This window comes from Salarias fasciatus (assembly GCF_902148845.1).
Source record: "Salarias fasciatus chromosome 23 unlocalized genomic scaffold, fSalaFa1.1 super_scaffold_20, whole genome shotgun sequence".
Taxonomy (NCBI): Eukaryota; Metazoa; Chordata; class Actinopteri; order Blenniiformes; family Blenniidae; genus Salarias; species Salarias fasciatus.
In genome coordinates, this window is record NW_021941230.1 from 5669902 (window position 1) to 5690728 (window position 20827).

The window sequence follows — 20827 nt, forward strand, 5'->3', positions numbered from 1 at the left end:
GTCTTGGTTTTTGGATTCTACGGTCCTGGTCTTGGGATTTTCTGGTCCTGATCTTGGTCTTTAGATTCTCTGGTCCTGGTGTTGGTCTTTATATTATCCGGTCCTGGTCTTGGTCTTGGGATTCTCTGATCCTGGTCTTGGTCTTTAGATTCTCCAGTCCTAGTCTTGGTTTTTGGATTCTCTGGTTCTGGTTCTGGGATTCTCCAGTCCTGTTGTTGGTCTTGGGATTCTCTGGTCTTGGTCTTGACCTTGGGATTCTTAAGTCATGGTCTTGGTCTTGGGATTGTCCGTATTTTTTTCTTCGCCTTGCTCTTCGTCTTGGGATTCTCTGGTCCTGGTCTTGTTCTTGGGATTTTCTGGTCCTAGTCTTGGGATTATCTGGTCTTGGTCTTCAATCAATCAATCAATCAATCAATCAATTTATTTTTGTATAGCCCAGTATCACAACAACAGTTGCCTCAGAGGGCTTCAAGATGTTACATTGGTCGGTAAAAGTAAAAACAGTGAATAAGTCTTGAGAGTCTCTGGTCCTGGTCTCGGGATTCTTTAATCTTGGTCTTGGTCTTGGGATTATCCGGTCTTGGTCTTCTCTGGTCTTGGTCTTGGAAAGAAAGCTGATTGTTTTCATGCTACCATGGAAACAGGGCCTGACTGATGCACTCTGGGAACGTTAAAACATGACATGCAACTTTGCGAAAGTCGTCATCTGTCTGAAATGGTCCCAAAAATAGAAAGATGGAATTGAGTCATATTGAGACCAGGACTGAGTCTGAACCCTTTTTCTAAAAGTTGCACCGTTTAAAGTTCATCAAGCGGGAAGATCCTCCTGCATCAAAGATCAAAGATCAAAAGATGTGAGGAGAGTGAGGAGGAAGGGGGCGGGGCCAGACAGCTGCCATCTGCTCCCTTTCCTCCAGAAACCCCCGAAACACCTGGAGGGGAGGGTGCACCGGCTGCTGCCCGAGCCTCTGAGCAAGGCATGCTAATCACCTCTGAGGCTGGTTGCCGGGGGCGACGAACACGTGGCAGGGCGAGATCAGACGAAGAAAGTGGCTGGATGCTAGAGATGCTACGTGCTAAAAGGCTCACACACTATGCTACATGCTGAAGAGTTCATACACTAGAGATGCTACACGCTAAAGAGTTTCAGGGCTAATACACTAGAGATGCTACATGCTAAAGAGTTTCATGGCTAATACACTAGAGATGCTACATGCTAAAGAGTTTCATGGCTAATACACTAGGGATGCTACATGCTAAAGCATTTCAGGGCTAATACACTAGAGATGCTACATGCTAAAGAGTTTCATGGCTAATACACTAGGGATGCTACATGCTAAAGAGTTTCAGGGCTCACACACTAGAGATGCTACATGCTAAAGGGTTTTAAGGCTCACACACTTGAGATGCTACATGCTAAAGAGTTTCAGGGCTCACACACTAGAGATGCTACATGCTATAGTTTCAGGGCTCACACACTAGAGATGCTACATGCTAAAGAGTTTCAGGGCTAATACACTAGAGATGCTACATGCTAAAGCGTTTCAGGGCTAATACACTAGAGATGCTACATGCTAAAGAGTTTCATGGCTAATACACTAGGGATGCTACATGCTAAAGAGTTTCAGGGCTCACACACTAGAGATGCTACATGCTAAAGGGTTTTAAGGCTCACACACTTGAGATGCTACATGCTAAAGAGTTTCAGGGCTCATACACTGGAGATGCTACATGCTAAAGAGTTTCAGGGCTCACACACTAGAGATGCTACATGCTATAGTTTCAGGGCTCACACACTAGAGATGCTACATGCTAAAGAGTTTCAGGGCTCATACACTAGAGATGCTACATGCTAAAGAGTTTCAGGGCTCACACACTAGAGATGCTACATGCTAAAGAGTTTCAGGGCTCACACACTAGAGATGCTACATGCTATAGTTTCAGGGCTCACACACTAGAGATGCTACATGCTAAAGAGTTTCAGGGCTCATACACTAGAGATGCTACATGCTAAAGAGTTTCAGGGCTCACACACTAGAGATGCTACATGCTAAAGAGTTTCAGGGCTCACACACTAGAGATGCTACACGCTAAAGAGAGGCTGTGCAGAGGCAGTTTTTATATTATTCAGACTATAAATCAGTGTTTATTAAACACCTTTCATTACATAATCATGTCAACAGCGTCAGCATTTAAGCTAGCGGTTGCTACTCCTACTTTTAAAAAGTGCCACCAGTGCATCCCAAGTCTATTGTTTGTGTGCGTGCACGTCGTGCACGTCTCAGACCCACAGCGTGGGTGTGTTTTCATCACCGCTGTGGACGATCAGGTGGGATTAGAAGCTATAAAGGTCCTCTCTCTCTCTCTCTCTCTCTCTTTTACTGCACCTCATGAAAGTAATGTTCTGAAAAGGAATCCAGGTTATAGCGTCCGTCCGTCCGTCCGTCCATCCGTCCGTCCGTCCCTCGCAGCAGCAGGCTGCTCGTCATCCAGACGCCCACGGCTGCATGTGGGCGTCCGAGAGAACGAGAGGGAGAGAAAAAAAAAACTGTCATTATGGAGAGGTGAAAGGATCTCTCTCTCTCCATCTCTCCAAATGTTCCTCTGCCTGTTTTTTTTTTTTTGTTTTTTTTTTTCAGATTTATTTGCAACACCACATGTCAAACCGGCTTCGATTCATCCTCCCTGCTCTTTTCCCAGGTGATTCTAAAGCATCTGGATTGTTTTTTTTTTTTCGTTTTTTTTTCTTTTTTCAATCCGATACTGCCAAAGCCGTAACTATGTCACCCTAATGATGGAGTATATAGGTCTGCAGCTACGCAGCAGAAAGAGGAGAAGAAGAAGAGGAAGAGGAAGAGCATATCTTTACTGGTTTAATAAACCAACATGTCTTTTATCCAGCATCCGACTTCCTGATGATGGAATGTAATTAGCCTCAGGAGGGAGAGAGAGAGGGGGGGAGAGAGAGGGGGAGAGAGGGGGGAGAGAGAGAGAGAGAGAGAGGTAGAAAGAGAGGTATAGGTAGAGTGAGAGAAGTAGAGGTAGAGAGAGCGGTAGATGTGGAGGTAGAGAGAGAGGTAGAGAGAAAGAGGTAGAAAGAGGTAGAGAGAAAGAGGTAGAGGTAGAGAGAAAGGTAGAGAGTGGTAGATAGAAATAGGCAGAGGTAGAGAGAGGTAGAGAGCGGGAGGTGGAAGTAGAGAGAGAAGTAGAGAGCGGGAGGTAGAGGTAGAGAGAGAGAGAGAGGTAGACAGCGGGAGGTAGAAGTAGAGAGAGAGGTAGAGAGAGAGAGCTAGAGAGAGGTAGAGAAAAGTAGAGAGGTAGAGGTACATAGAGAGAGGTAGTGAGAGAGAGAGATAGAGGTAGAGAGAGAGAGAGGTAGAGGTAGTGAGAGATAGAGGTAGAGAGGTAGAGAGAGAGAGAGGTAGAGGTAGTGAGAGATAGAGGTAGAGAGGTAGAGGTAGAGAGAGAGAGGTAGAGTGGTAGAGGCAGAGAGAAAGGTAGAGAGAGCAGTAAAACAGAACTTGAGATGTAGAGGTAGCAAGAGAGGGGTAGAGAGACGTAGAGGTGGAGGTAGAGAGAAAGAGGTAGAGATAGATAGGTAGAGGTAGAGAGAGATATAGGTAGAGAGGTATAGGCAGAGAGAAAGGTAGAGAGAGAGAGAGAGCAGTAAGAGAGAAGTCGAGAGGTAGAGGTAGCGAGAGTGGGGTAGAGAGAGGTAGAGGTAGAGAGAGGAAAGTTTGGAAGTGGAAAAAATGACATTATTATGTCATACATTATTATTATATATTATGACATTATAAAAGAAAATGTCAAAGTGATCGAGTTGAAGGCAAGAAACTTCATATTTCTGTTTGCTGCATTTCTCTCAGAGGAAACAGTAAACACGACGAAACATGTTTGCTCTTCAGAGGGCGGGTTTCGTGCCGCGGCAGCCGGTGTTTTGCTTCCAGGCGCCTGATCGCTGGCTGCTCTGCCCTCGAGTGCCACTTTTCAACAAACTGCATCTGCTGCGTGGCACAGTGTCTTTTTTTTTTTTTTTTTTTTACACAAGCTGAGCCAGAATGTCTGAAACAGAATGTCCACAGAAAATACAGTCCGGTTCCTCATAGAGGAGAAAGATGATGTCATAGCTCCAGGGCGATGATGTCATCCAGAGAATTTTTTTTTTTTTTTTTTTTTTGCTACCCACGTTTCCATGGAGACAGGGTGGGAGCGTTTTCAAAAAGTTGCATTTTTCAATGTTTTCATAAAGTTTCACAATACGTGTTGGTTCTAAAAAAGTTGCATTTTCCTATGTTTTCATGGAGTTGGAGTGTTTTCAAAAAGTTTCACAATGGGAGTTGGTTCTAAAACGCTGTGTTAACCTACATTGTCATGGAGTTGCATTGTTTTTGAAAAAGCTAAATCATCAGAACTATTTTCAAAAAGTTGCATTTTCTGTAATTTCCATGGAGTTGGAGTGTTTTCAAAAAGTTTCACCATCAAAACCATTTTCAAAAAGCTTCACCATTGGAACAGCGTTCACAAAATTGCATTTTCCTTCATTTTTAAATTCGGAATGTTTTCAAAAAAATCTCACCATCTGAACTACTTCCAAAAAGTTGCACCGCCTGAACCATTTTCAAAAAGTTGCGCCATCATCCTGGCCTTGGGAATACATGCTAACAACCCCGACGATGCTGAGCGCCCTGGGAGTTGCTGTGCTGTGGGAGACTCCTCAATAATTCAGAATCCGTGGTCCTAGTAGAGAAAATCAAGGCTCAGCCTGGAATATCGCTTCCAGGCCAGGTGATGCTAATCATCCTCATCTGGAATTCGTTTTGATTGTTGCCATGCAACATTGATGAGGACTCGCTGTTTGAACACGCCGGACCTGAATCATTGATGCGTTACCCGCCGCCGCCCCCTGCTGGAGGCTGAAACCCCGAGAGCGATACGATGAGGGTCAGAGCAAGGCAGCGTGAAAGAGACATTAGTCATCTGGAATGAGGCAAGGTAGAGTTTCAGTGGTAATGGAGGGGAGAGAGAGAGAAAGGGGGAGGGGACCGGCTGATTTAATTCCGAGATCGATCCGTATAGACTGCTTTAACAGGGCGGTGACGGACGACGCTCTTCACCCGATGTGTCATAAATTTGCCCCAAATGACGAGGATTTATTTCTTCGCAAAAGGTATTCATCTGCAATCTGGCGGCCTGGTTGACTCCGCCATATGGATTCTGCTCCAAGGACAGATGACAAGTGTCTCAATTTGTGTGAGACTAATAGACATTCCCTCAGATACCTAAACCTCATGACACGTTTAGAGGTACATTCATTCTTTCTGTTGGGGCATCAACAAGGTGCCCGATCTGAAGGGTCTCCACGTTGGGTCTAGGACGCTCTTAGATCAGAAATTAAAAATCTGACCAAGTTTTTTGAACTTGTTTTCAGTGAAAATGTCTCATTTTACTTGATTTAAGATAAATTCACATAGAAATTATATTTCATCAAGATAGAAAGACTTAATTAAAGAGAAGTCCTCTGAAATCAAGACAGTTTTCACTTGTATTGGCAGATTGTTTTGCCTAAATTAAGATACTTTTACTTTGAAATAAGTTTAAAAATCTGGAAGCTACGCGATCAGGAGGGTCTTGATATTGGGTCTCGGACATTGTCAGATCTGTCGATTTCTAATAAAGTTCAGAATTGGACGTTCAGGCATTCATATCGTTAGTCTTGGGGAAAAGTCGATTTGCAGAAGTCAAAGAAAACCCAATTAAGACCAGGACAGATGGCACGTTTCTCAATTTGACAAATTAATTTCCTTGGATACGACATTCCTTCAGATACCAAAACCTTATGACAGGTTTAGAGGTACGTTCTTTCTTTCTGTTGAGGCGATAATACGTTAGAAAGTACCCGATCAGGAGAGTCGTGAGGCTTTTTGATCAAGAGGATGTCAAAATTAGATCCACCGATCTCTAAGAAAGTTCAGAAGTGGACATTCAGATTTTTATTGTTGGCTCCTTTTGGGCAACAGTTGATTGGAATCAAAGAAAAACCCAATCAAGACAAGGACAGATGACGCATTTCTCACTTTGTGTGAGACTAATTTGCTTGGATACAACGTTCCCTCAGATTCCAAAACCTCAAGACAAACGTACCTCCGTCTGATTTTAGCTTGAGAGGTACGTTCATTCTGTCTGTTGGGGCGTCAACAAGATGCTGCAAGCTACGCAATCAGGAGGGTCTTGACGTTGGATCTAGGACGCTCTTCGATCGAAGGGTTGTCAAAATTTGATCTTCCGATCCTGAAGAAAGTTCAGAGATGGACGTTCAGGTGTTCAGATTGTTAGTCTTGGATCGTCTTGGGGAAAATTGGATTTGTACAAGTCAAAGAAAACCTGATTAAGGGACAGGCGACGTGCATCTCAAGTGCACGAAAGTAACTTGCTTGGATATGACGTTTTCTCGGATACCAAAACCTCATGACACGCTGTACCTCCGTTTAATTTTAACTTGAGAGATACATTCAATCATTCTGTTGGGGCGTCAACAAGATGCTGCAAGCTACGCGATCAGGAGGGTCTCGACGTTGGGTCTAGGACACTGTCCGATCTGTCAAAATCAGATCAGCCGATCTTTAATAAACTTCAGAACTGGACGTTCGGGCGTTCAGATTGTTAGTCTTTGGGAAAAGTCGATCTGTTAAAGTCAAAGAAAACCTGATCAAGACAAAGACAGATGGCACGTACCTCAATTTGACAAACTCATTTGCATGGATATGATGTTCCCTCAGATACCAAAACCTCATGACAGGTTTAAAGGTACGTCCATTATTTCTGTTGGGATGTCAAAAAGATGCTTAAAGGTACCGATCAGGAGGGTCTCGACGTTGGATCTAGGACGCGCTTTGATCGAAGGGTTGTCAAAATTTGGTCTTCCGATCTTGAAGAAAGTTCAGAATTGGACTTCCAGGTGTTCAGATAGTTAGTCTTGGGGAAAGTCGATGGACAGAAGTCAAAGAAAACCCGATTAAGACAAGAAATCAGAACTGAGTAGCGTCAATTTTTGTTTTGTTGGGTAGTTTCAAAGCATCCATGATGATGATCAAGGTACTGGGGAACTGTTGTTCTTTGTCAGTAAATCGGTCCTCCATATCCCAAAATGAGTCCTGCTGGATGTTTCCTTCTAGAAAAGTCATTGTTTTATCTTTAAGAAATCAGAGATCTCTTCTGAACCGGCCAACAGACGACCGCCTTCCTTCCACGTCCACTTAACCAGAGCAGGACGTATCGGATTTCCTCCATTAGATATTTGCGAGTCGAACTAATGGGGAATTTCCGTCAGGCTCTCGGTTATCTTTTTATTCAGCTGAAGCCTTCTCAGAAAGATCTTCTCTCTGAACTTTATGTCCGTTATATAACTGTATTGACTGATGTATCTGCCGATAATGCTATTATTATTCAACACATATACACTGTAAAAACACAGTAGTAATATAACAGTATTTTACTGTTTATTCTACAATTTTTTCTGTACTTTCAAAATGTTAATTAATTCACAAAAATACACTGATTTTACACATCAAATGTAAGATAACAAGAAATCCTGTAACTGTGAAAAAACCCCAATATTTCTGTTCTTTTACAAAGAAACCCAATTGGAAATGTGGATATTTATTGTTAAAAAACGTAAACAAGTGTATCGTAATTTCACAAATATTTTTTTCTGTTATGTAAAGGAGTAAACTGTAAAACTCAACTTTACAACTTTAAAAAAAGGGAAAAATGACTTAAAATTACATACAAATTAGTAGAAATATTGTAATTTCACAAATATTTTTTAGTTATTTAAGAAAATAAGCTGTAAAATTAAACTTTACAATTCTGGAACAAAAAAGAGGGAAAAATCATTAAAATTATATGTAATCATTAAAATTACATTGGTTAGTTCAGTGGTGAATGCTCTTGCCCAATAGCTAGAAGGTCCTGGGTTCCAGTACAGGCCGGGGCTGTGAGGAGTTTGCATGTTCTCCCTGTATGTACGTGGGGTTTCCTCTGGGTTCCCCAGCTACCTCCCATATTCTGTTTGTTATCTATTTTAAAAAACTGAATCCAAGGCTGCCTTCATGTACTTCTGCTTGAAAAATTCAAGTTCAAACAGGGTAGAGGAGCCGATTTTCGCTGGGAGACGATGCCATGCTAATACCAGACGTTTTTACTAGCCCCAACCCCCCCATATAATGTGCCATTACCACAGTTTGCCAGTGTCTGGGGGGGTGGGGGTGGGGGTGCTGCAGGGTAATCGTAGAGCCCTCGTTTCCCGCCGCTATACGTTCGGTGGCGGCGTGCCAGCCAGCCTTTTCCCCGGCGTGCTGCGTGACCAATCTGGATCCTGTGCTGACTAAGACCCTCCCTGTGCTTTCTCACCAAAAAAACCTGGAAAACAGATTCGCCAGAGCATCAACGGAGGGAAAGAATGAGAAGAATTTTCTCAATTGCTTTAATTTGCATAATTTTATGTTGCTTTTGTTATTGTTGTTGTTGTTGTTGTGTTTTTGCCACCCCTCCCTTCATGAAAATGCAAAACCCCGAGTGTTTTGTAAGCATTAGTAACACAGTCTTTCAAGCTACGTAGCTTATGCAACTAGCTCCGTCGCACGTGAACGTTTTTTGGAAAGCCGTGCGTGTTTTTTTTTTGGTAAAAAACTGCCGCGCCATACGGCCGTGTGTGCCTGAACGGGCGCCAGCTGGTTTCAATGCAGCACCACAGCGGGCAGAGAGAGAGAGAAAGAGAGAGAGAGAGAGAGAGAGCGAGAGAGGTACAGAAATAGAGGGGGGAGACTGGGGTAAGGGGATTATGCGATGTGGAGGGAAAGGATGGGAGGGGCTCTCGTCCTCTATCGCCGCCGCCGTTTCTCTGCTCTGGACGAATTAAGACGAAACAAAACCGTCCCAAATATGCGTCTCTCCCTCTCTCTCTCTCTCTCTCTCTCTCTCTAGCATGGGTATCGGTTTCCTTGCGGCTCGGCTTTAAGTACATCTTGCTAATGTTTACTTCCAGATGGTGAAGCTTGTTTTTTCCAATCTGGACACATTTGGCGAAGCAGGAAGACGTGGTTAATGATTCAAAATCCAATATACTGGTGAATTCAGACATTACTACCTATTTTCCAATATTGGTTCTTGTTGTACGTCTGCTTTATCTAAGATACGATCTTAGAAAATTGGTCAAGTGCTTCTCTCCACCCAATAGTTTTGATGCACATGAAAATACTGGATCTTTCGATGTCCTTGTTTTCTACCAGATTTTGACAGTTCTGTTTGTCTTTTCAAGCCTTTTTGTTGTCAGTTTTCAAATTTTAACAGTTTTAAGCATTTTATCTCTTTTTGAGTAGTTTTGTATGTATTTTCTTCTTTTTGAAATTATGAATATTTCAGTATTTTTAAGCTATTCATTATTGCCAATTATTAGCATAGCTTGATTTGTTCAGATGCTATTGTATGGTTCAGTTTAAATATAGTAGAGCTACTAATAAGCAGAAATTGTAAGTAAAAATCACTAATTATAAGAAAATTCACTGGGAACACCCATCGATTCATCTTCAACATTGGTTTTTGATCAGGTGCAGTCCCTTGGAGTGTTTGCACCAATTGTTAACATTGGTTGATTGACAGGATACACCCATTCAATCATCTTCTATACATGCTTGAGCTATTTTACAGTGTTAGCCACTATGGCTAATGTTAGCCGCCATGAGGTGAACCTAATGTTAGCCACAATGAGACTAACCTAATGTTGGCCACCATGACGTTAACCTAATGTGAGAAACCACGGCTAATGTTAGTCACCATGAGACTAACCATGAGGTGAAGTTCCTCCACTGAAACCTCCCTGTGTCAGTAAGTTTATGTCTTAAAGCTCATTAATTCATCATTCCACTTCATGCCAGATATTCTCCTTTAAAAGTTACTAAATCCCACTTGAACAACAAGCTGGACCAGCTCTGACCGGTTTCACACGACCAGAGAAACGCTCCAAGGCGAGGCGCCTTTTGAGATTAGTCACTTTGATAGTAATTGCATTTGGCTAATGGGAAAATACCCATTGGATTGGAAAACTGCACTTGACCTCCAGAGGATGGCGTAATAAAGTGTTTTTTTTTTTTTTTTAAAGCTCGGGCCCACTGGGACGTTTTCATGCTTTCATTTTTTTTTCTCCAGGTGGTTAAAGCTACAAAACACTCGGATATTCAACGTAAAATAAAGTGCGTAGGTTCTACAGATAAACTTCACATTTTAAAAAAATAACACAAAAGTATAATAGTTAAGACATATATCAATACATTTACACACTGATGGTATTTCTTTGTGCAATATTTAAAGTGGATGGCGACAGATTAACACTGCTGCCACGGGGCTCCGCATGCACAATGGAAACCAGAAGTAGCTTGGCAAAACCGGAAATGACACGCCAAAATAGGAAGTAGAATTATTTCTCCGGATTTTGAAGCTACATACACAAATAAAGATGAAATGTGCTCATAAAACATCTATAAATGATTATTTTACAGTTTTGGGTCAATTTTTGAGCATTTTTTTAAACATACACTGCAAAAAAATCAAAATGAGAGCAAGTTTCTTCAACTTGTTTTGAGTGAAAATGTCTCATTTTACTTGATTTACGATAAATTCACTTAAAAGTTACATTTCATCTAGATGGAAAGACAATTTTATCTTGTTCTATTGGTAAAATTTTTTTCTTCTATTAGTATACTTTTACTTTGAAATGTAAAAAAAATCTGCCAATGGAACAAGTGAAAATCACAAAACACAAACACACGGAACAGAGCTATAATTCACTGGGTTTTGAGTGGCAGTCCATTTAAATGAAATGAAAGGCAGCATATGTTTAAAAAGCTTTCAGGCTTTGTGAATCACGCTGGGAATCCTCCATCAGGGGAAGGAAATTAGTCCGATATCAGCTGAAATATTCTCTTTTTTTTCCCTCCTTGAGCTCCGTGACTCAGCCTTCCCACACGTTCTGGTACAATGGAACCATCACTGTATGGGATACTGAAAGCACTGCAAAAAAATCTAAATCTCAGCAAGTTTTTCAAACTTTAAGATAAATTTAATTATATGTTATATATATAATATTAATAATTTAATTAATATTAATTATTATGATATTAAATAATTATAATTTACCTAAATATTACATTTCATCCAGATAGCAAGACTTAAGTCTAAGTGAATTTATCTTAAATCAAGTAAAATGAGACATTTTCACTCAAAACAAGTTTAAAAAATCTGCACAGATTTGGATTTTTTGCAGTATAGAGTAGAGCTGTACTCCCAAATTAATCCCAAACTGGAAAATTACAGTGTTACAATAGCATCAGTGGAAGCAAACAGAAAATGAAAAAAAAAAAAAAAAAAAAAAAAAAAAAAAAATATATATATATATATATATATATATATATATATATATATATATATATATATGTGTGTGTGTGTGTGTGTGTGTGTGTGTATAAATATATATATATATATATATGTATATATATATAAACCACAAAAAAATTTCGAAATCTGGTTTTTGACAACAAGTTTAAAAAACTTGGTTTTATTTTTTGCAGTGTAGAGAGAAACTATGTACAGATGAAGGCGTCATCGGCGTAGAGGTGAAACTTTTTGAGTATCATCGGCATTACTTACTACGATATGATGCTGCATGGAATAGTTTTAAATCATCCCTGAGTTTGGAGATTTAAGATTTCTGAGAATTAATATGACGGATACACGACAAAAAAAAAATAAAAATCTGAGTTTGAGTGAAAATGACTCATTTTACTAGATTTAAGATAAATTCACTTAAAAATTATATTTCATAAAGATAGAAAGACTTGATTTAAGAGACGTTCTCTGGAATCAAGACAGTTTTCCCTTCTACTTGAGGATTTTTTTTTCTAAAATTAAGATACTTTTACTTTGAAATCGGGCTGTCGTGGTATACCGGTATTGACGATAATCGTGGTCTTAAAAAATAACATTTTAATATCGTGTTCAAAATGCGCACATGATAATATCGCATAGAGGATCTCGTGCCACTTGAAACGTGTTGAAGTGTATTTTCAAAATCCGCTCCTGTTCTTCCGCCCTGCTTCGTCTCCCTCCTGCAGCGCCCCACCTCTCCCCCTCCCCTCCCATGTAAACACAGCAGAGCAGCAGGAGCGGCACGGCTCCTAGCTAGCGCGGCTCCCAGTTAGCGAGCGTCACGAGTGAACTAAACATGTCGGCGGTGGCCGACAACGACAGCGAGACGCTCTATCCTAACCCGAAAAAAGTGTGTTTAGCAACACTGACTGCACGTTGATGCAAGCTGGGTAGCAGTGGGGCCCCGTTAGGTAGGTTCCAGGCGTGTCATTGTAATGTGTCCGGGGGGGGAGTTTCAAGTTGTGTCGCTGATATCCGCCGTCTTCTCCGCCGGCCCCCTTCTAGCAACTAACCGGTGAGTACTCGGAAAAGGGCCCCATGCGGGGGATTTTCGACACGTTGTCGTTGCAGCGTCTCGTGTAGCGCCTTAAATTTGTCATTGAAATTGACCGATGTCAGCCGTCCCTCTGGGCCCCCTTCAGCTCGGGGCCCTAGCCAGTAGCGGCGCCTCTGGCTGGAGAGAAGCAGCTGCTGCTCATTCCGCCTCGGATTTAAACAAACAAACAAACAACAATCCTCGGCAGTGTGGTGGTGGGACAGGATTTCACCCCAACAGGGCCCGAGGGTTTTCACAACCCACCAACCCTACGTAAATGACGCCTCTGCTGTGGATCCTCTGTTAATCAGTTCATCAGATTTTAATTAGTTGAGTGTAACTACACTTTTGGTATGCAGTTGTACAGTTACTGTTCTCACATTGTTTCAACACCTCATTTGACAGGTATTCTGAATGTTATTCATCTGGGAAAAGAGAGAAAACAAACAAAAATAAAATTAAAGATGAATCTGAATGTTTGTACCATTATTAGTTACATTTTTGCTGATATCGTGATAATATCATTATCGTGATATTTTTTGCCCTTGACAATCGTGAAGAGAAAATTTGATATCGTGACAGCCCTACTTTGAAATGATTAAAAAAAACCCTGCAATTTTAAATTTTTCTTTTGGTAGATTTTTTTTCTCCAAAATTAAGATGATTTTAGTTTGAAATTTGTTATAAAAAGCAACAATTTTAACTCCTATTGGCAGATTTTTTTTTTCTCGTAAGTTAAAGTTCTTTCATTTTGCAATAAGTAAAAAAAAAAAAAAATCTACACTTTTCACCTGCTCTTTTGGCAGAATTTTCCTTAAAGGTATAATGGACGATTTTCTCGAAAAAGTCTAAGCCAAACGTCTGTTACTTTTTGAAAACGCGCATGTGCCAGACCATCCTACCTGCTCTGCTGCTCCTACGAGCGCGCTTGACGGCGTGACGCAAGCATTTCGTCAGCGTGATTGACATGTCGGAGGACCAGTAGCTGACACTCGCATCACGCCATTCATTGGCTAAAACATCGTCCATTATACCTTTAAGACGCTTTTATTTTGAAATAAGTTCAAAAAATCTACAATTTTAACTTGTTCTATTAGCAGATATTTTTTTTCTAAATTAAGATGCTTTTACTTTGAATTAAGTACAAAAAAATCAGCAATTTTCATTTGTTCTATTGACAGATTTTTCTCGAATTAACATACTTTTACTTTGAAATAAGTACAAAAAATCCACCAATAGAACAATCGAAAATTGCCTTGATTTCAGAGAACTTTTGTTCCATCAAGTCTTTTATTTTGCTGAAATATAATATTTAATTGAATTTATATTAAATCTAGTAATATGAGAAATTTTCACTCAGAACAAATTTTTAAAAACTTGCTCAGATTTTGCTTTTTTTGCAGCGTAATTTGCACTTGAGAGAATTTGGCTGAACCAGTTGGCTCGTTCCTCAGGGACATGAACAGTGGGGAGCATTTCGAAGCGTTTTTTTTTTTTTTTTTTTTAAGTCTAACGTGTGTGCGTTTGTGTGTGTGTGTGTGTGTGCAGGACTACACGCTGACCATGTACTTCCAGCAGTACTGGCGGGACAAGCGGCTGGCCTACGTGGGCATCCCCCTCAACCTGACCCTGGACAACCGGGTGGCCGACCAGCTGTGGGTGCCCGACACCTACTTCCTCAACGACAAGAAGTCCTTCGTGCACGGCGTGACGGTGAAAAACCGCATGATCCGCCTGCACCCGGACGGGACCGTGCTCTACGGCCTCAGGTGTGTGGTCAAAATAAATACATAAATAAAACGCCCGCTCAGCGCTCGCGGGTGCTTCTGAGTGGGCGGCAGGTTTTTGTTTCAACCTGTGTTTGCTCGGTTTGAGCAGAGGAATCGGACGAATGTTGCATAAGATTTAGATTTTTTTTTTTTTTTTTTTTACCTGGAACGAGAAATTTTGACTCAAATACACTGTAAAAATTCCAATTGTGAGGAAGTATTTCAATTTGACTTGGAGTGAAAATGTCTTATTTTACTCGATTTAAGATAAATTCACTTATATATTAAATTTCATCAAGATAGAAAGACTCGATTTAAGAGAAGTTATTCCTCATAATGCACCTAAAAAAGGCAATGTCCCATAATGCACCTGTGCTGGATGAAAAAACAAAGTCCCCAGTGTTGCACAGGGGCGGAAAATTCCCGGTAAATTTATGGTACATTTCCAGAAACTTTCCATGGGAAGTTGAGCTGGGGAATTTAGGAAAAATTCCAAATTAGAAACTTTCCATGGGAATTCTGGGACTTTATGGGAATTACCTGCAAATTGGGGTCATTTAAACAAACTGTATCATATCCAAACACAAATGTAAATATTTTATGTCATAAGCAGACATCTGAAAAGTAAAATGAACCCCACCCCCGCAAAAAAAAGTCCTATTCAACATGTAAGACAAAAGACTCTCCCCTCGAGCTTCGCAAGCCTAGTTTCCTGCATGTTCTGCGTGTTTTGCCAAAACCTTTCAGGCAATGGCCTCTTCCTAGGCCTCATCAGCATCCTCCACGTTCACCTCCTCAACACCTGACTCCAGTGACTCCTCTGCAGTGTCACTGTCCAGCTGAGGATGGCTCTGTGTCAGAGAAATCACCTGTGCATGTGATGGAGGAATGCACTGTACATGTAGGGGGGGCGTGGCCTCAATAACCCTGCAGTGAGCAGTGTGCTGCGTGCATGGGATTGAGGAGTGTACTTGAAATAAATCTGGTTGTTGTTGGTTGTTTTAGACAAGACTACGCTCGACTATATTTACGTTCCCCGTTAAGGGCCAACCTTCAATTTTGTAAGTTTATTATTTAATCCCTTTTATTTCCATATATTCCTGTTAATTCCTGTTAATTCCCATATATAAGCGTTAATTCCTATGGAAAGTTTCCAACTTTGAAAATTACCGGAATTTTGCAACCCTAAATGTTCCATAATACACCTGTACTGGATGAAAAAACAATGTCCCATAATGCACCTGTATTGTACAGGGATGTAAAAAAAAAAAGCCCCATAATGCACCTGTACTGAATGTAAAAACAATGTTTCATAACGCACTTGTACTGTACTGGGATGAAAAAACAATGTCCCATAATGCACCTGTACTGGATGAATAAACAACGTCCTGTACACTGCAAAAATTCAAAATCTGAGCAAGGTTTTTAAACTTGTTTTGAGTGAAAGTGTCTCATTTTACTGGATTTAAGATAGATTCACTTAAAGTTCATATTTCATCAAGATAGAAAGACTTGGTTTCAGAGAAGTTCTCAGAAATCAAGACAGTTTTACATTCTTCTATTGGAGATTGCTTTTTTCTTAATGAAGATGCTTTTATTTTGAAATAAGTACGAAAAAAACCCTATAATTTTTCACTTGTTCTATTGACATATTTCTTTTTTCTTAAATGAAAATGCTTTTATTTTGAAATAAGTAAAAACGAATCACTTGTTCTGTTGGCAGATTTTTTTCTTCTTAAATGAAGATGCTTTTATTTTGAAATAAGGTAAACAAATCTGCCAATAGAAGAAGTGAAAATTGTCTTGATTTCAGAGAACTTGTCGTAAAACCTTCTTCTTCTTCTTCTTCTTCTTCTTCTTCTTCTTCTTCTTCTTCTTCTTCTTCTTCTTCTTCTTCTTCTTCTAGGATAACCACGACGGCGGCGTGCATGATGGACCTCCGGCGGTATCCGCTGGATGAGCAGAACTGCACCCTGGAGATCGAGAGCTGTGAGTAGATCTAGAAATCCACACGAGGCTGGGAGGGAATCAATCTCGGAGAAATCCGAGCCGCGATCATCCGAAAAGGACGAAACTCCCCCGACGCCGGACCGGCCCATTCATAAATCAACCGTCCGTCAGAGAAAGCAAGGCTAAAAATAAAAACAGTCCTGGCTGACATCCAAGATGATGCCAGCAGGGACTTTCTTTTTTTTCTTTTTTTTCTTCAAATTCCACTATATGAACAACAACCTGAGGGAAATGCAACTAAAAATAAATCAATGATAAATTTGTGGGGATCCAGACGATCGTGGAAGAAAGTTTTGAGTCTAAATTTTTGAGTAGGAGTGAATGAAAACAACAATTACAATGCAAAAAGTTAGATTTTATTTTTTTAATTATGTCAAAGTAAAAGTATGTTTATTCAAGAAAAAAAGTCTACCAATAGAACAAATGAAAATTGTAGATTTTTCTTACTTAATTCAGAGTAAAAGCATCTTAATTTACAAAAAAATCAGCTAATAGAACAACTGAAAATTTGAGATTTTTTTTACTTATTTCAAAATAATAAAAAAAAAACTTTAAAGGTGCTGTCGGCAGGATTCCGCATCTCTGCCATCTTGCTTAGGGTTACCTAAGCAAGATGGCGATTTGACCCATCTAAGATGGCCATTTGAAACCCAGCACAGCCAATCCTGTCCTGTTTTCTCTGACATCACGCCCTTACGCAAGTTAAGCCCCTCCCACAAGAACGTGCAACGAACACGCCTCGACCAATCACGATTAGAGCCTCATGGGCTCTTCTGATTGGTCAAAGATACCTGGAGCTGTGGAGATTCCTTTTCAGCTCAGAACAGAGACAGATGGAAACGCTGCGCCCTCGTGGTAGTGCAATTATGCTACACTCCTAAAGGATTATCAATGGATACTCTAACATTTAATCCAAAGAAAACACAGAAAAATTAGAACTGACTAGCAAAATCCTGCCTACAGCACCTTTAATTTACGGGAAAAAAAATATGCCAATAGGAGTAAAAATTGTAGCTTTTTTAACTTATTTCAAAGTAAAAGCATCTTAATCTTGGAGAACTGTTATAGTAGAATACTGTGGGGGTTTTCAAAAAAATAGTAAATCAAAGATGCTAAAAGATCGGCGCTATGCTAACCAGCTGCTCGCTAGCTGCCACTGTCTGCTGCTCTGTAGCACATAAGCTACTGGAGCTGTTTCTTTTCTTTTTTTCTTTTTTTTTTTCTTTTCTCGTGGAAAACAACACTGTTTCAACAACAGGACCGGCGAGTAGGAGGGAATGAAAACAGAGGAATCTTCAGCCAGAAACAAAATATCTAATTCTGTGATGCTAAAATGCTACTGAGAGACACCACTGTAAAAAAAAAAAAAAAAAAAAAAAAAAATCTAAATCTGGGCAAGTTTTTCTAAACTTGTTTGGAGTGAAAATGTTTCATTTTACTTGATTTAAGATGAATTCACTTAAATATTATATTTCAGAAAGATACAAAGACTTCATTTAAGATAAATTCGCTGAAATCAAGATGATTTTCACTTCTATTGGCATATTTTTTTTCTTAAATTAAGATTCTTTTACTTTGAAATAAGGGGGAAAAAATCTAAAATTTTAACTTGTTTTTTTAACTGTTTTTTTTTTTACTTATTTCAAAGTAAAAGTATCGCTAACAAAAAAAAAACCTTTGCCAATAGAACAAGTGAAAATTGTAGATTTTTTTTCCTTCTTTCAAAGTAAAAGTATCTTAATTTAAAAACGAGACCAAGTGAAAATTGTGGAATCATTCACTTTTTTTTTAAAGCATTTTCTTTTAAGAAAAAAAAAATTCTACGAATACAACAAGTGGAAATTGCTGATTTTTTATACTTATTCCAAAGTAAAAGCATCCTAGGTTAAGAAAAAGATCCACCAATAGAAGGTAAAACTGTCTTGATTTCAGAACTTCTCTTAAATCAAGTCTTATTTTGATGAAACGTAATATTTAAGTGATTTAACTTAAATCCAGTAAAACGAGACATTTCCGCTCAGAACAAGTTTTAAAAACTTGCTCAGATTGTGATTTTTTGCAGTGTATGAAAAGTGGCTAAAGCAGATTGTCTAAATGTCAGCGCCGCTTGTTTGTGTCGCCGCCCGATAATCTGGCGCTAACGCCGGCGAACAGGCGAGGATGGAGAGCAGGGGATGAGGATTAACGAGGGAGGTGAACAGGTAGATCTGATCTGGAGCCAATGTCTCAGAAACTATTTTAAGATATATATATATATATATATATATATATATATATATATATATATATATATATATATATATATATATACACACACACATACATACATATATATGTATATACACATATATATATATATATATATACATATATATATATATATAAAAGTAGCCTGTTTTGGATGATTCTGGATCTATATATCTATATATAGAGAAAAGGAGTCTATTTGGCTGATTCTAGGTCTGCATATGTATATAAAGAGAAAAGGAGCCTGTTTTGGATGATTCTAGATCTATGTATTTATATAAAGAGAAAAGGAGCCTGTTTTGGATGATTCTAGATCTATATATCTATCAAAGCAGCGTCTGGTTCTTGGAATCGACTTCAAACGATGCCTTTATTCCCATCATCCCTCCAAACGATGGCCCAGCTGGACGAGCGGCAACGCTGCATATCTCTGATGGTTAGACAGATGGTGACACCTCGGTGTGTGTGTGCGTGTGTGTGTGTGCAGATGGCTACACCACGGACGACATCGAGTTCTACTGGAAGGGCGGCGAGGCGGCCGTGACGGGCGTGACGCGCATCGAGCTGCCGCAGTTCTCCATCGTCGACTACAAGCTGGTGTCCCGGAACGTGGTGTTCTCCACAGGTGAGAGTGCGCATGTGTGTGTGTGTGTGTGCGTGTGACAAGTGGATGCTACTTTCCAGGTGATATTGTTGGTATCAAGCGTCACATTACAAAAAATCTAAATATGAAAAAAATCTGCCAATAGAAGTGAATTTTTCTTTAATCTGTTTTACTTATTTGAAAGTAAAAGGATCTCTAAGACAAAAAGTCTGCCAACAGAACACATGAAACTTATAGATTTTCTCCCATATTTGAAAGTAAAAGTATCTCAATTGAAGATAAAAAAAAAAAAAAACTGCCAATAGAACAAGTGAAAACTGTAATTCTTTTTTTACTTATTTCAAAGTAAATGTGTCTTACTTTAAGAAAAAAAATCTGGCAATAGAACAAGCTAAAAATGTAGATTTTTTTTTACTTATTTCAAAGTAAAAGCACCTTAATCTAATAAAAAAAAAGTCTGCCAATAGAACAAGTGACAATTGTAGATTTATTTTTCTTATTTCAAAGTAAAAGTACCTTAATTTTGGTGTAAAAAAAACTTGCCAATAGTACAGGTGAAATTTTTTTTTTTTTTTTTTTTACTTATTTCAAAGTAAAAGTATCTTAATTTAAGGAAAAAAAATCAACCCATAGAAGAAGGTAAAACTGTTTGGATTTCAGAGAACTTCTCTTAAATCAAGTCTCTCTATTTTGATGAAATATGAATTTTAAGTGAATTTAGCTTAAATCAAATAAAATGAGACATTTTCACTCAAAACAGGTTTTAAAAAAACTTGCTCAGATTTGGATTTTTTGCAGTGTATACTTTGAATTCAGGTCAACCCGGACATACAGAACTTTATTGACGCTCCCTAAATTAACCCGGAGGTACAGAACTTTATTGGCGCTCCCTAAATTAACCCGGAGGTACAGATCTTTATTGACGCTCCCTAAATTAACCCGGAGGTACAGAACTTTATTGACGCTCCCTAAATTAACCCGGAGGTACAGAACTTTATTGACACTCCCTAAATTAACCCGGAGGTAAAGAACTTTATTGACGCTCCCTAAATTAATCCGGAGGTACAGAACTTTATTGACACTCCCTAAATTAACCCGGAGGTACAGAACTTTTTTGACGCTCCCTAAATTAACCCGGTGGTAAAGAACTTTATTGACGCTCCCTGAAATAACCCGGAGGTACAGAACTTTATTGGCGCTCCCTAAATTAACCCGGAGGTACAGATCTTTATTGACGCTCCCTAAATTAACCCGGAGGTACAGAACTTTATTGACGCTCCCTAAATTAACCCGGAGGTACAGAACTTTATTGACGCTCCCTAAATTAACCCGGAGGTACAGAACTTTATTGACACTCCCTAAATTAACCCGGAGGTACAGAACTTTATTGACACTCCCTAAATTAATCCGGAGGTACAGAACTTTATTGACGCTCCCTAAATTAACCCGGAGGTACAGAACTTTATTGACGCTCCCTAAGCCACAGCCATATAATCCTCTCAGAGCCTTTTAAGCTTGTGTGACATTTCCTGATAGAACTTCTCACTAAAATTGTGCTCATCGGGGGACAGTTTTGAAAAGGACACTCGGTATAAACCGCTCTATTGTCTATTTATTTATTTATTTATTTATTTATTTAATTTCTGTTTCCTCTGTGAAGCCTCAGAGTTTCTCTCTCAT

The 20827-nt window shown here is 39.5% G+C and overlaps 1 protein-coding gene across 4 annotated transcripts in view; it reads left to right on the top strand.

The window, feature by feature from the left end:
- The window catches only part of LOC115383933 (gamma-aminobutyric acid receptor subunit beta-3-like), a 73837-nt gene that overhangs the window by 32818 nt on the left and 20192 nt on the right, over positions 1–20827 (top strand). For all 4 annotated transcript variants that reach the window (XM_030086150.1, XM_030086152.1, XM_030086151.1 and 1 more), the window contains 3 exons: positions 14066–14286; positions 16193–16275; positions 19031–19168. In XM_030086150.1, the coding sequence (XP_029942010.1) occupies positions 14066–14286; positions 16193–16275; positions 19031–19168 (442 nt within the window). The remainder of the gene's footprint in view (positions 1–14065; positions 14287–16192; positions 16276–19030; positions 19169–20827) is intronic.